Source organism: Sinocyclocheilus rhinocerous, unplaced genomic scaffold, assembly GCF_001515625.1.
Source record: "Sinocyclocheilus rhinocerous isolate Xijiao unplaced genomic scaffold, SAMN03320098_v1.1 scaffold2400, whole genome shotgun sequence".
NCBI lineage: Eukaryota > Metazoa > Chordata > Actinopteri > Cypriniformes > Cyprinidae > Sinocyclocheilus > Sinocyclocheilus rhinocerous.
This window is the reverse complement of record NW_015646358.1, coordinates 166,079-183,262: the sequence shown is the minus strand read 5'-3', so window position 1 is coordinate 183,262 and position 17,184 is coordinate 166,079. Positions and strand designations below refer to the sequence as shown.

At 35.1% G+C, this 17,184-nt stretch overlaps 1 protein-coding gene across 1 annotated transcript in view; it reads right to left on the bottom strand.

Annotated features, from left to right (window-relative positions):
- Positions 1 to 977: 977 nt before the first annotated feature.
- LOC107707597 (ceramide synthase 6-like) overlaps positions 978 to 17,184 on the bottom strand; it is a 47,697-nt gene continuing 31,490 nt past the window's right edge. The window contains exons 8-12 of the mRNA XM_016511674.1: positions 11,567 to 11,695; positions 11,127 to 11,233; positions 9,921 to 10,077; positions 2,112 to 2,135; positions 978 to 1,498 (exon numbers count right to left, since the gene is read on the bottom strand). Coding sequence (XP_016367160.1) covers positions 1,358 to 1,498; positions 2,112 to 2,135; positions 9,921 to 10,077; positions 11,127 to 11,233; positions 11,567 to 11,695 — 558 coding nt within the window. The 3' untranslated portion in view covers positions 978 to 1,357. The remainder of the gene's footprint in view (positions 1,499 to 2,111; positions 2,136 to 9,920; positions 10,078 to 11,126; positions 11,234 to 11,566; positions 11,696 to 17,184) is intronic.

Sequence of the window (17,184 nt, the reverse complement as noted above, 5' to 3'; positions counted from 1 at the left end):
CAGACATTATGGAAATGTTACCATTGAATGTTCTCTGAAGTAGTAACATTTAAAAACGTTATACAAATATGCAACTGAAACATTATAGAAAAAAACATTCCATGAATGAGGTATAAATAACATTTTTGTGCTAATGGTTGGAGAACATTATTAAAGACCAGATAACTACAACAAATGCTTTATTAACGTTACTGGAAGAAGGTTTGTTCATAACTTGCCAGAGAAATTTGCCAGAATGTTAGCCAAAGTTATGAGAAGTCACTGATGTCTGTACTATTAAACTAAACTGTCCGTGTTATTCGAGTAGGTAGTTAAAACTGTTCAACTAACTTGCAAGATTCCCTTCAAAATGTTTCTCAACCACAACAACAGTTGACCTGAAAGAGATAAAAAGATTTTTTTCAAAACGTTGCATTTTGAATCACAATTTCTTTCGGAATGCACAAAATCAAGCATCTGACATTCACATACTGTACTTGCACATGGTATGTTTTGGGAAACTTCTTTTGGATGCTTGTCTAATGTTTTGTAAATATACATTTAAAAGTAACGTTCCCAAAATGTTTGAAAAGTATAAAATGGAATGTTCCAGTAACATATTTGCAAAACCAAGAAAAAACGTTCTAAAACACTTAAAAAAACAAAAAACGGTACATTTTGAACATTCAGAGTGTTTATAACTTTAATGGGAATGTTGGCAAAACATTCATAGAACATATTTTTGTTTGCTGGGAAATGCTTCTAAGCACAGGTGGAGAGCTGTAGATCCAACCACACAGTTGTGTGACGATTTTCGCAAATGTTTGTTGGAACTATGGATTCAGGAAACACCAAAATCATTGAACTATGTTGGTAATGACGGACCATAGTTGGCAAATAAGAAAACGCATCCAGAGCGGTTCTAGACTGGGCACCAGCTCCAGCACCGACATCTTGTCATGGAAAAGTGGAACATATGTAAAAAAAAAAAAATTAAAGTTACAAAAAATAAATCAATAGAAAAAAAACACTAATCCAAGAAACCTACTGTTCCCATGATGCCAGAATACATGACCGCAGCAGCATGCTCACGTGATTATGAAAGAAAGAACGGCGCTTTCATTCACCTGCTCGAAAGAAAAGAGCGAGTCGCATTGAATCTAAAAGGTGCTTCGATAACGAATGTCGCAGGATAAACAACCACAAAAACAAAAGCCAACGAATGGAACACAAAACATCTGGGGGGGGAAATGGTGAAAAGCGAGCAACCGAAACAGAACCGCATTCACATTATTGAGAAGTTCCAGTACGGGACCGGTAATGTTCATACAGGATTTGACACAACGGAGAGTGATGCAGCTGGGGCCCGGTGAAACGGTTAGTGTTCGTCTGGGCACGGGGACGAGGACAGGTAGCCGTTGGTGCCGTTGGTCCCATTAGTCTGATGTTTCTGAGAGGGAGGAAGAACCTCGTCTTCATCAGAGCTGGACTCAATGTCACTGCGGTCATCCTTTGACACCTAGGAAGATTAGAGAGACGGTTAAGATGACAGTGCATACTTTATCTAGCACTATATTTTGACAATTAGAAGTGACTTTGCTTTCTGACCACCCAGGTGTGACAGTTTTTTGACATTTTAGATGTTTGTGGTCAGTAAGACTTGTTAATGTTTTGGATAGAAGTCTCTTCTGCTCACCAATGCTGCTTTTATTTGATCAAAAATACAGTAGAAACAGCAATAGAGTGAAATATTATTACAATTTAAAATAACTGTTTTGTATCGGAATATATTTGAAAATGTAATTGATTCCTGTGATGCAAAGCTGATTTTTTTGGATTCTTTGATGAACCGCATTTATATGAAATAGAAATCTTTTGTAACATTATAAATGTCTTTACTGTCATTTTGGATCAATTTAATGCATCTTTGCTGAATAAGTGTTAATATCCTTAAAAAAAAATCTTACTGACCCCAAACTTTTGAACAGTAGTGTTTCTGAGAAACAGACCTTTAACATAACTCTGAGAAGTTAAATGCAGCCAGTACACAGGACAATGGTGTTTTTGTTTTTTTTGCTGCTAATTAAATGGCAATTTTGCACCAAACTCTTTTTTTTCAATCACCTACTTACATGTAAAGGATTCCATTTTCCCGCCTTTGATGGCAGCGATGAAGACAAAGACGAGAAAAAAGCACATAAACAGAGGAATACAGGTTAAAGTAGTTAGTGAACCCAGTTTGATAGCAATCAATCAAGCAATCGTGTAACAATCTGAGTTCTATATCAACAATCTCTGATTCTCTGCCAATGGTTACATTTCTGATTGTGATCACTGGATCATGAGTGCCTCATTTAAAGGCTGAGGTCATTTATTTAACATCATATTTATCTCCTATTAAAATACTCAGTTGCTCATGTACACACATTTACAAACTTCTTGTTTGTTTGATTTGTTTATATGAAACACCATATGGAGACACATTACACGTATGAAGCATGTGTGTGTACATAAGCAATATTGGACGTTTTATTTGCAGTATTGCAGCTATTAATACTGATATGAATTTTGCTGCTTCAGCTTGGTAACGTCAGTTTATTATAAAGCAATTTATTGCATTTTGATGAATGATTAAGAAAATGTATTTTTTGCAATAACATGCAGTAAGTTAATCATTCACAATAAGACCAGGAGCATGTACTAAAGTAAAAAATAGTCAATTTGATTTCATGCTGACTTTGAAAGCTACGTAATCAGCAGAAATTTCAACTCCCTCAGACTACATGTTAACTGTTTACACCCTTCATACATGCAGCAATAGCACTATTCAGACAGTAATTGTTTCTCATGGGGAAGTAAGGTCATTTCAACATTAACAAGAGCTAGATAGTGATTTTATTGCTGTCCAAATCCAGAATGTTTTTCCTCCCACCACCCGTGTGAAAATTCCCATCTGAATTACCTTCTGTTTTTGACAAGCACTGAGAGGTCGTGCTGTAATTTAATTGCCATTTGAATTAGGGCTGAACGATTTTGGAAAATAATCTAATTGCGATTTTATTTACCAATATTGCGATTTTAATATGCAATTTTTTTTAAAGCTCCCTATGTTCTGTATTATTAGTACAAAGACAAGCAATAAATCATTGTATAGTATGACCAACACAATATTAGACAGATTAAACATAAATGTTCTTTTCTGTAGGCCAGGCCGCTGCAAACGTATGTAAACACAGTTTAGCTGAGCTAATCGCTCTTTGCGTCACTTAGTTAAATCATCGCCCGTTACGTGCCTTCAGAGGCGCGTTTTAATTGCATCATTTCTCCTGTATCGGTGCTTTACAACACTCCCGGCTCTACCTCATTGATCTGTCCCTCTGATTGTTAGAAACGGTGAGTGAAGACCCTGGGGAAAGATGCCATTTTTTAGGCCAAGCAGTCAGACAATGATAGTGCTGAAATCTCATTTCACGACTCACTGCCGTGTTTGCAAAGCCTGAGGCAATGATGCATCCTGGGGAACGCTTTGGCTTTTGAGACCCATGCAGGCTGTCCAGGTGGACGTTAAAAGGCGGGGAGATAAGAACGTTAACAAATGACACCGGGGGCTAAGGTCACACTACACTGAGCTTAAGCTTCCCAGGTCTGCTCATTTGGGTGCTAATGGCTTATTGATCTGGAGCATTTCTTCTGAAGCAAGGCCGCGCAAACCCCGACGCTCAGCGGAGAACAGGCGAGCTGGACTTCTGCAGACACAGTTGTTCCTTCCAGTCCATTTTGTAGGATGTCGATCAATATGGCTCCTTAAACTGCTTTAAAACACTTATACATCTTATTCTGGGATTACTTTGAGAGCCTTTAAGGAACCAGACAAAAACGGCACACTCCTTAACGTCTGGGTTGTTCAAAGTGAGTTTTAGCTAAGGCAAAGTCAGACTAGAGAGGTTTTAAAAGAGACTTAAACATCTGCATCAAAAAGCAAACAGGTTATTCTGTCTATTTGTGCTGCAACACTATTGTTTCTTCTTAAAATAGGCATACATCAAGGATGCTTCCTAACTACATTAGTCAGTAAAGTAAAGTCAGTACGTCAGTATATTTACACGTACAGTGTAAATATAAAATCTAGTAGCAACAGCAGCAGCAAGGAGATTAATGGGTCTCAACTTCTCAGTCCCGTAGTGCCGCTAATACAAAACTGCGTCGCTAAACAACTGGCACTATTACTCAAAGATAATTGCTCATTACATCATCAGAACTGTATCGCCCGCCAGGCAAAAATCATATTGACAGAAAGCCATTTGTGGTGGTGTGTTGATTTACCAAGTCTCTTGTCTGTGGATTTCATTTTAACACAGCTCATTCATATTATTAATGGCCATGAAATGGTCTTTGTAATTCAATGTCTTTGTTTTACCTTCTCTTGTGAGCTCACTGGGGTTGTCATGCTTTGTGTAATATCTCATGCCTAGCATTGTGGCCTTTCTCCATGCTTTATGGATCAGTGTCAGAAATTAATATTTTATTAAGGGGCAATATTTGCTTATTAGATTTTTTTTGGTCACACTATTTTAAGGTCAAATTCTCACTATTAACTAACTATTAACAATGACTTTTGCCTAATTTGCTGCTTATTAATAGTTAGAGAGGTAGTTGTTAAGTTTAGGTATGGGGTTGGATTAAGGGATCTAAAATATGGTCATGCAGAATAAGGCATTAATATGTGCTTTATAAGTACTAATAAACAGCCAATTCTAGTAATATGCATTATAGTTAATAATGAGAATTGGTCCTTAAAATAAAGTGTTACCATTTTTTTCAATACAATTCTCATTACATTCTACTTACTATTTCTATTCCTTTTCACGGGCAAAATATGTTTTGCTTTAATAAAATCATCTCAATAAGAACTTGCATTATTAATTATGATAACATATAATGTATACACACTGTCAGCCAAAAGTTTGGAATTACAATTTTTTTTATGTTTTGGAAAGTCTATTACGCTGACAAAGGCTGTATTTGTAATCAATACATTAATATAAGTTTTTTTTTTTAATTGTAATTTATACCTGTGATGGCAAAGCTGACTTTTAATCAGCCATTACTCCAGTCTTCAGGATTCTTTGATTCTTTCAATGAACAGCATTTATTTGAAATATATTTTTTGTAATATTATAAATGTCTTTACTCACACTGTAAATCAAGGTTTTCACAAATACATGCTTTGAGCACCAATTCATCATATTAGAATGATTTTTTGCTGCTGAATTTTGCCATTGCAGGAATAAAGTACATTTGAAAAAATATCCAAACAGAAAACAGTTATTTAAATTGTAATAATATTTAACAAAATTAGATTTTTTACTGTATTTTTTATTGAATAAATGCAGGCTTGGTGAGCATAAAAAAAAAACACACACACAGTGTCCACTTATTCAAAAGTTCTTCATTAATTATATGTAATAAATTCTCAATCTGAAAGATAATGTTACCAAAAATCAACATCAAAAACAAAAATAGCTGAAAATAATTGTATGCCCCTATATTTCAAATATCTGGGGCATTTTCAATACTGAAGAAATGCAATGCAAATTTTGAAGAAAATGATAGGTGTGTGCAACCATTTAATCACCTCATTAAGACGCACAGCAAAAGCACTCTAAAGTAATTAATTTCTCTCTTTTTAATGAGGATATTATGCATACTGCCTTGCTGAACAAAAACTGTGCCACTCATCTGCAGAAAGTTCTTATGAATTTTTGGCCTTTGACAATAGTACCTCAACACAAATTTACATTTATTCATTTAGCAGATGAGTTATTCCGTGAATGTAAAGAGCACACAATAAGTGCCATATTGCGGCTATGGGAGGCAGGAGGAAATGAACAGGCAAGATGTTATCGAATGTCTCCATCCAATAACAAATTGCTTGTGCACACATTTTAATGTTCTCTCCATATTTGTGGCAAAGGTGGGCGAGGCGTGCCCCATAAGAGTGGGCTTTCTGGTGTCTACCATTTGCTCACTGATTACATTGTTGGGGGAGGGTGGGTGGAGAACAACAATCTGTGCACAAATCTCGGCACTGCCAAGAAACAACACACCGGTGGAATGAAGTCTATTCACGTGCCTATCCGTCTCCTTTCATCTCCCATCGTACTCTGCAGGTGGGACATCTCTGGCAACAATGCACAGAGACTAATGTCATCAATAGGGCTCTGCATGTTCTAAATCAAAGATGAAGCATTACATACACCTTGTTTCGCTTGAAAGGTAGAAAGATTGCAATTAACCAACACCTATTAATGACAAAACATTTTCACTGGAGTAAACAACAGGAAAAAAGGGTATACAGAATGATATGTAGAACAACAGAGATAGACAGAATGACAGAATAAAGAGACATGACAGAATATGTAGAATAAGGAATTACATATTGAATGATATATAGATATAAAAATAGAATGATGTATATAACAAGAAATAGAATTCTATTGTACATAAAATGACAAAGATATATCATATCTTTGGATATACAGAACAAACATATTCTAGATAACAGGCTTTATATTAGGGCTGAACGATTTTGGAAAATAATCTAATTGCGATTTTTTTTTTACCAATATTGCGATTGCGATTTAATATGCAATTATTTTTTTTAAGCTCTTTATGTTCTGTATTATTCAACAAAGACAAGCTATAAATCATTGTATAGTATGACCAACACACTATTAGATAGATTAAACATAAATGTTCTTTTCTGTAGGTCAGGCCTATATGTTACGATGAAATTGGGTGATGCATGAATTGATATGAATGACCTTTTTATTTAACAACTACAATCACAGTATATTGACTGATTTCTTGAACTTCCAACCTTGTAAGCAGCATGTAGGCTAATAATTATGACAACATAAAGCACTGACAAATAAGCCTGGTGTAAACATTAATATGAAAGTCAGTAACAAATCACACAAACTAAAGTAGATTGCAGAAATATAAAAACAAGTCTGTTGCTTTACCACACTCAGTATTTAGGGAATTCAAAGTCACTGTAATAAACATATAGGCCTATGTAAACATGTGAATTGCACTTTTTAAACACTGTCTGTTAACTTTGGACAGACTTTAAATAAATAAGAATATATATATTATTTCAGTAATGAAATGCACCGTAACGCTGTTACTCCGTGTGTAGCGTGCCAAGGTTGCCAGGTTTTCACAACAAAACCCGCCGAAATTGCTACTCAAAACTAGCCCAATCGCATTTCGAGGGGGGTCCATCGGTTCTTTATTTTACCGCATTCCAGGAGGTAAAATACACGTTTTTTGGAGGGGTTCCCCTGGTAAGATTCGCACTCTAGGGGCTAAATATCAAATTTTTGGAGGCAAACCGTGGACTTGGCAACACTGTAGCGTGCCAACTTGATGCTTCCTTGAAGCAGCGCTGCTTAGATCGATGGGTGTGTGTCATCAAAGTAACGCGAGAGCTATAAGAGAGCGTACGTCTCCTTATGCTTTCTCTCGCCGTACTTTGTCATACACCGATCGATCTTCAAGTCGAACACACCTCTTTACGCTCGCGTGTCACGTGACCGAGTGTAATCGCAGCCTCTGCGGTTGAAAAATAGCGTTTTTTTTCATATCGCGATATTATTGCAAATGCAATTAATCGTTCAGCCCTAATTTGAATCCACATCTTTTGTAAATCCTTGGTAACTGCTGTGCCATGTGGTAACTAGGCTTGCCGCGATAGATGGTGCTGACGGTGATACCGGTGTTAAGCCGCAACACCGGTTATGTCACTTGCCCACCGCGTCACCGACCCCCACCGTTGTTTTGATTTTTTATAGTAATAAAAATAATTTAGTTCAGTAAAAGAACAGACACTACAATTAAAAACTGAACGCGGCTGCTCAATGCAGCGTGCCGAACGACAGTAGCATCACAGATCAGATTTCTCCAGTGAGGAGAGTGAGTCGAGCTGACTGACAAGAAGAGTGAGGTGAGGTGAGACAGACAAGACGATCGCGGATGATTTAGTTTTGAAACGAAATGCAAAAGCGCCTGTTTGGCAATATTTTGGATTTTGAAAAGCCTGTTGACTTTTGCCGTTTATCTAAGGTGATTTTGGAAGTTTTTTTAAACATTCGTTTCTTATTTAATTGGTTCCACATTGTTTGCTGATTTTTACTTTATTTAAACTTTGCGTCATTTATTTATTTTATTTGACATCAAGGTGTATGCCGTGCCTCCAAGCTTTCTTACTCGTTTTGCTAATAAACGTTCTACGTTTCTTATTTATTTGGTTATATATTATACATGTTTACTTATTTCCAGTTTTGTATACCTATTAAACTTTATGCAAGTTATTTGTTATTTTAAATTAGGCATAGCCTGCCCTATAGCATGGTGTATTTGTATTTGTTTTGTTAATAAAAGTTATATGTTTTACATATAGGCTAAAGTGAGTTTGACGTTGTATTTTGTTGTTGCATTCAAGCAATTGAAGCCAAACTGCCGTTAATTCAAAAGTGAAAGTAAAATGCGCACGGCGCTTTTAAGCTATTTAAAAGCGACGGAAAGCGAGGAAAAGAGGGAAAATTCAAGCTAACTAAAAACGAACAATTGCTTTACGCCGAATTGCCGCTATTTAAAAGTGAAAGTAAAATGCGCACGCATATTTTACAAGCTATTTAAAAGCGAAGGAAAGCGAGGAAAAGAGGGAACGCACCGCCCCCACGGTGATACCGGTATTACCGGTGTTGTCACACGTCGATTAACCGGTGGGAAAATTTCCTCACTGTCACAACCCTAGTGGTAACATGCATGCATCTTAAATTTGGACACTTTTTTTTATTACTGAAATGCTGGAAACTGTTTAGAAGAAGAATATTGGGAGCTCTTAAGAAGAAAAAGAAAAAAAAAAAGACGACAAAATCACTAGGTTTTGAACTGGGCCATTTTTATGGCAGCAACAGGTATGCAATAAAATTTAAAATGATGTATTTATATAAATTTGGCCTTATGCAACAAATCATTTTACGAGTTGACCAAACAGTCAAATAGTTGCTTTATGTAAATAAGGCTGCATCCAACATTTTGAGATAAAATGCAAGACAAAACAATTGAAACCGTAGAGTGTCAATCCAGTTCCTATTATTAAATAAATAAACCAACTAAATAGAATATTATTTTCTGATTATTAAATTCATTGTCATGCTAAATGTGATCTGACCTGAGAAAAATGCATTTCCATGTTTTAGGATCACAGAACTCACTCCTCCACTGAGAATAAGGCCCTGTCCACACAAACCGCAGCTTTTTCTACGCAGTTAGGCCGTTTGTCCACACACAAACGCAGCACCAGTTCACTGAAACCGAACATTTTTGAAAACGCCTGCCAGGGTGAAGATTTTCAAAAACTCCGGTTGCAGTGTTATCGTGTAGACAGTGAAACCGGAGTTTTTGGCTTGTGACGTCGGCGCCTGCGCTGTTATCTCCGCCTACTGGAAACTTTTTCAGGCTTCTGATTGGCCAACATGGCTTTACGGTTGAGATTATATCGCCACCTGTTGGTTTGGCATGCACTTGACAGTGCTTCATAGCATGCGGTTTTCATGTGGACGGAGATTTTTTTAAAAATGGAAGAAGGAAAAACTCTGTTTATAAAAATACCCATGTACGTATGGACTTGGCCTAAATCTTCCTCCAAACGCATGAGTTTTATCACTGAAGAGCCATTCAAATTTATTTTCAGACATCCGCCGTGAGAAACAATTACTGTCCGTATAGGGCTAAAGATAAACTGAAATATTTCTGATAAACTCAATAACATGTCAGAGATCTGTCATGTGACAGCTTTGCTAAATGAATGGCACAAGATGTATTAGCGTCCCTAGGCTAGCAATGAGAGTTGTGTTTTTCTGAAGCCTCACCTTTCCTCTGGAGATTGCCCTGCAGGCGATGCGCACTATGAGGTACGACCAGAAGGTGTGCAGGGCCTGCAGCAGGACGAGCAGCACGTTAAACACCCACCACGACGGGTACGGCCCAACAATCTCCCAGCTCTCAAACACAGTGCTGTTTAAAATCCTGCAAACACATTTCATTACAACAATATATGATATTTCATTAGGACAAGTATATTCAACAAATATGGCTTCAAACCCCTCACGTGAGATCAGTTACATTAAAAATAAACCCTGCCATAGTCGTTGCTGCATGTCACCAGCCACTGTACTAGTAGACGTTACTAGTTCTGGTTGCCCTAGTAACAGATATAAAAAAACGTCAGTACAGGTAATTAATTTTTGTAATTTTATTAGTGTAGTTTTTGTTACTTGAAATAAAATTCGTTAACTGAATATAAAGTGAAAACTTTATTTCAGCTAGTTGCCAAGGCACAATTTCTCATTTTAGTTTTCCTTAATGTACCAAAATAACTAAAACTGACATAAAAATTACTAAAACTCTATAGACATTAGACATATTAAAAAAATAACTACAAAAAAATTACAAAAGCACTCAACAAAATGACTAAACTTTAACTAAAATAAAATAACAAAAATAAAAATGGATTCAAAATATTAATAAAAACTGTAATAGTATTTTATTTTCAATAATACTAATATTTAAGTTTTCATCTAATATTTATTTTATATCAGCTTTATTTCAATAAAGAAAATAATTTTTACTAGTTTGTTTTAGTTAACAATAACAACACTAGTTGTAGTTATTTCTTGTGGTAATCGACATTGTCACAAATGCGCAGCTCCATTTTAGCCAAAGCCTGTTTATTTGAGATGTTAAATGGTCTAATGAAATCAAGTTAAAAATAGTGGTTTTATTAAAGCACAATGCTATTTCTTTCAGTGATTAAATGCCCATTATAGCTGTAAAAAGCACAAGGCCATCTGTTTCTCTCATTCTCATCGACACTACTGCTGTAGCCATAGTAACTATTACTTGGCAACATCATTGACTGAAGGTGTCAAAACCTGAAATGAAAATGCTGGTAAAGATGATAAAATAGAAGATTTGAGATATACAGATGAGAATGAGAGGTTCAGAGGTGTTCAGATGCCAGCGTGAACATTATTAACAGCACATCATCTGTTACTGACAGGAAAGGACTGACTTACCATACAGGATACACTCCCAGCCTGGAACTGATGAACACCAGGGCAAACATTACGAACAGGACGTTGCAGAGTCTCTGGCATTTGCCGTAGTTGGCCATTTTAGCAGCCTACAAACACAATTTGCTGCATGATTTATATCAACACGACAGACATCTAATGCATGTAAATAGCACATCTTGCATCACCTATCTTGATTCCTGATTGTACAATATAATGGAACAGATAACATGGACCATAAAAAAAATCCATAAAGTCATTATATGGATAAGTAACAAAATTAGTAAAAAAAATAAATAAATAAAAAAAGTATTTTTAAAAATTTTCTTTATTTTTTTCACATTATGCATCACAGTAACATGGCTGTAGGTTTTGACATATATATTAATAATTCACAGAATTGTGTCTTTTCTGTGGTTTTAATGGCTGTGATAGGAAGTCACCTCCAGCAGGACGTCGGCAGCATCATGCAGGCACATGACCAGCGTTCCCACCCGAGCCATGTTATTCACATATGAGAAGGTGATCAGACAGATGGTGGCCACATGATGCAGGAACATCAGAAGAAAGTCCTGCAGGAAGTCACATGGAAAGTGTAAACATTTTATGTACTTTAAACCTACAAGACAAACATTCCTACTATGCAGTACATTTTCCTGTCCTCATCTTAATACATGGATCAAATATTAAAGCCATATCATATTACTTAAAAAAAAAAAAAAAGAAAATCACAATATCACCATTAAATGAACACAAGTTTGATTTTTAAATCACCGACTGTGGTTTGAGATCAGATTTACTTTAACAACATTTCCAAATAGTATCAATTTCAACTTCAAATCAGGGATATAATTTAGGGCCCTATGAAATGTTTTATTTTTTCCAAATTCCATTTTTTCCATTAACATTTTTCTGGGTTCTGTTTTTTCCCCCCGGTATTAATTGACTCCTTTTTTGTAATGGTTTAATTAAATTTCATTTTAAAAAAGCATGCCTAATTAAGTAAAATAATAATAAGTGAAACCTATACAATTTAACATCAATTTATTAAAAGTTTAACAAAAAAATGCCCTTGACTAAAAATTTTTGTATTCGAGTAGTAGTTCATTTTTAGCAATTAGTCGACTAATCGCACGTTTATATTAATAAACCATATAATTCATAATAATGAGCCTTTAATTGCCTATCAGCGCTCAAGCGCATGCATAAAACTTTGCACAGCACACCGGCAGAAGTAATGATTATGAATGCATCAAGAAGACGTCCTTAACATTATAATAATTCACTGATAAACTAGTGTTTTCTGTATTTCCGGCGGCAGTGATGAAGTCGACGACACTGACTCGTCATCTCCACAGTGAATGTGCACGTTTCATATGGATTACATAATCTAAAAATATTAGTTTTCCATTTGAATTGGTTCATTTAAAAGTAGACATTTCACTTTCTATATATATATAAATGTCTGTGAGGCAAGCACAGAGTTTCGGTAAATTTTTTTTTTGACGTGCTGAAGTTCACAGAGACCTAGACGGCGGAAAGTGCACCCTGTTTGCTTTCATTATTTTACAAAAGCACAATGTTTTGTTGTTATTGTAAGTGCACAGAAATAAAAGTAAACCTTTTACAAATTCGAAAGATGTATTACTCTGTATTGATCACACCAGTGCCTCTAAGTTAACTGTCATGCAGTGAGCTCGCTACTCTTCAGCTTCCACACTCCGCACAAACACTTGAATAGCACACATTTTTCTAGGTTAACGTTAGAGCGAGCGGCCATGTAATGATGCTGCTACTTACATGTTTCAGATGATAAGCCACATTTGAGGTCGATGAACGGAACGAACGCTTGGTTGTCCGATGTACTGTAATTAGTAGAGCCCGACCGATATGGGTTTTTTGGGGCCGATACGATACCGATATTTGGGAGTAAAAAAAAAGGGCCGATATCGATATATCAGCCGATATTCTTCGTGTATATTATAGTACAGTACCAGTCAAAAGTTTGGACACTTTCCCATTCGTGTGTCCAAACAGTTGACTGGTACTATATATAGAATACAGTATATACATAAACAGAATATATATACATAAACACATTTTTTGCAATGATCACTCAAATGTGGTGATCAAACACTTATAATGACGTGACAAAGATATGTAATGATGGAGGCAGGGCATTTAACAATTTAACAATAAACTTTATTCAAAATGAGTCTGACATCAGTGCACTGAACAGTAAAGTTGAATTACGGAGATATGGCCGTTCAAAGTTTCAATGGTTTTCCATAGACTTAACCTTTAAAGCGTTTCATCCAGGTCACCAGTAGCAAACAATGGAGCGCGCTCTGCTGGACAAACTAAGTAATTACACCATTTCAAGCATTTTATCTGCGTTATATGTTCTGTAAAAAAATTTTCATATCGGCGGCGTATCGCCTGCATATTCGCCGATACCGATATATCGGTGACAGGCTCATATCGGCCGATAATATCGGCTAAACGATATATTGGCCGGGCTCTAGTAATTACCACATAGTCCAGCTGTTAATGATCTGTCCGCCACGACTATGTGACTTCGCCACTTCCTGTGGAATGTGTTTTTTTTTCTGCAACTAATTAAATTTTGGTCGACTAACCCTCTCCTCGTCAACTAACGGTTAGTCGACTATTAGGGGGCAGCCCTTTTTTCTCTCATGTTCTGTTTTATTGTTACCAAATTCTGTGTTTAAGCATGTCAAATTATTTGAATGCATAAAAACAACTTAATTTATTAATATTTATTTTTACAATAGCCCTATGATTTTTTTTCTCTCAGAAATTCTATTGTGTATTTAAATTTTTCTGGTTATCAAATGAAGGCATAAAACATTAATATATCTTTTAATAAAATGAAAAGGAAACAAACTCTTTTATGTTTTTGTCAAACAAAGGGGGTTTACTATTAAAATTAAAACATGGAAGTAATATAGTAATGTATTTCTGTCACGATTTCTTTTCTTTTGACGGGTTGCCATGAGGACCTTTGAGTTTCCATATGCATATGATATGATGATAGTTTTACTCAAACGAAACATGCATACAATACACAAAAACATACAACAAAATTACTATAACTTTCACAAATTAAAATGAACGCTGATCATTTCAAATAAAAACAAATGTAAAATTAATAAAAACATTAATATTAATACATATTTATTGATTAATAAAAACAGATTTTTTTTTTAGTATATCAATTTTACTAAAAGAATACTGCTTCAAGTTGACTCCCTGATGAAAGCGCTAACTGCTAAACCCTGACTGAGCAATCAATGACTAAAAATAGCTCTTTATTTCCTACTTGTTAGTCATTTGATTCATTTTCTTGCCATTGTGTAAATAATCAAGCTATAATTAAAAACGTTTATGTGTCTGAGCTTGACCAAAGATATTTCTGGAAGTCTGTCACACCCTTTTATATAAATAGTGTTTTTTTAATTATAACAAGCATATTCAGGTTTTTAAGAGTCAAAAATGTCCTGCAGAACAGGAAGGACTAATTCAGGTTTGCATAAATTTCATATAGCTACAGCATATCACTTTATTAGCAACTTTATTCACAACTTGCTAATGTGTGCATAAGAAACCATGAATCAACTTAAACCGCTTAAACACTGCAAGATAAAGGAGGAGCCTTCAGTGTCCTCACACTCTATTCTCACTGAGGAAATTCTGTTGAAGAAAGCTCTCAAGAGGCCAGGTGTTGATGATGAAGATGAGGAGGAAGTGCAGTGGGGTGAAAAACAGAATGGAAGCATGGCAAACGAAGAGAAGGGTGTACACTGGTGAGGCGGGAATGGGGCAGAGCACATCCTCAATGCGTGCACGGAAAAACTGAAAGGAGAGAGCAAAGAAAAACAAGATTTGCATTTCCTGAAGGAAACAGCAGGGCATGCAAGGCAGAAAAAAAGATAGTATTTGAGTTTTAGGTTGTACGTAGGTTTTGAGGTTTTTTACTGTCAGAACATGTCTTGTTTGCAGTCAGCTGTACATTAAAGAAAAATTATATATACACACACACACAAATACTTTTATTGCTTTTCTTAATATTTAAATTAGATTAATTATTAATATAATTTATATTTTGTTTTCATTTTAACTAGTCAAAAATCTTTAGTTAAACTAAATGAAAATAAGAAATGTTGCCTTGGCAAATAGCTGAAATAAAAATGTATATAGCCAAGCTGAAATAAAATGTTTTATTTATTTTTTCAATTTAGTTTCAAGTAATGAAATTTATTCATGGTTTTAGTATTTAACAATAATAATCTTGATAAGTAAGTTTTTAAAAAAAATATTTTACTTAATATCAATTAATGTTTACCCAATGTTTTATTAGTACCATAATAACCTTGATAAATATATTTTTTTGTATTAATATATATGTAACGTTTAAGTTTTTTATATTCTATTTTATATCAGTTAATGTTTTTTGTTAAGTAAGAAGTTTTTTGATTTTAGTAATTAACAATTTTATATATACATACATATATACACTAAATTAATTGCAGAAGTTTAATATGTAGAGTTAGCAGTTTCCAACAAACCCTAACCAGTATGTGTTGCCTTGCAAACAGTGTAAGAACAGGAAAAACATGCCAACAATGAGCAGAGAAATGAGAGCGGCTGAGTGCATGAGTCTGGCTCTGAGGGGCTGTGAAGGAAAGAAGAGAAAGAAAATCTAGAAAGCACAGACTGCAGGTGCTAACTGTCCATCTGTTCAAACACACAGGCTGAGAATCTCCTGCGTTACACCACAAAACCAATACGGCTGTGACGGAGAGCGTTTATGTCAGCTGCAGGAGAGCACTTTTACATTGAGAGGACACTGCTGTAATCAACACGGGACAATTACACAGCCTGTGGAGCTCAATGAAGCTTTTGAGAGCGCTGAGGGCAGTCTGGATTTTAGTTTACATTTGCATTAATTTACATGACATTTGTTTAAGACTGACGCTGTGTCTCAAACAGGCGCAGCATGAGAAGGTTACAGCGTCAAGTAATTTGCCCGTCCACACTGAAAGCAAAAATGATGTGCAAACAGCCAAACAGAAGATAAATGATGTTAATGTAACATTATGAATTATGTGATTTAGGATTTTGGACCAATAAGATTTGACAGTGAGCGGAGCAACCAAGTGTGGCCTGAAGAAACACACACCGTGCAACTGACAGAATGTCTCATTGAAACTGATTAGGAAAAAACTGCGGATAAAAAGTTATTTTGCAATAAAATCATCCTAAATGCAAACGTATAACAGTTTCCCAAAATGATTTGGTTCATGTGCACAAAAAAGATTCCTGACTTTAGGTACTTGGCTATTATTTTATTAATTTATTTATTCAAAAGTCTGAGATCAGTAAGATTTTATATATGTTTCAGAAAGAAGTGTCTTGTGCTCACCAAGGCTGCATTTATTTGATCAAAAATTCAGAAAAAAAAACGTAATACTGTGAAATATTATTACAATTTAAAATAACTGTTTTCTATTTGAATATATTTTAACATTTTATTTATTTTTGCAAAGCAAAGCTGAATTTTCAGCATTATTACTCCAGTCTATGTTGAAAACAGCTGGGTAGAATTTTTTTCAGGTTTCTTTGATGAATAGAAAATTCAGAAGAACAGCATTTATCTGAAATAGAAATCTTTTGTAACCATTATAAATGTCTTTAATTTATCATCACTTTTGATCAATTTAAAGCATCCTTGCTAAATAAAAGTATTAATTTCTATAATTACCCCCACCCCCATTTATTTCAGATAAATGCTGATCTTTGGATCTTTCTATTTATCAAAGAATCTTGGAAAAAAAAATGTACTCAACTGTTTTAAATATTAATAATCATTAAATCAGCATATTAGAATGATTTCTGAAGGATCATGTGACACTAGACTGGAGTAATGATTATTAATATTTAAAACAGTTGAGTACATTTTTTTTTCCAGGATTCTTTGATGAATAGAAAGATCCAAAGATCAGCATTTATCTGGAATAAAAAGCTTTTATATGAGCAA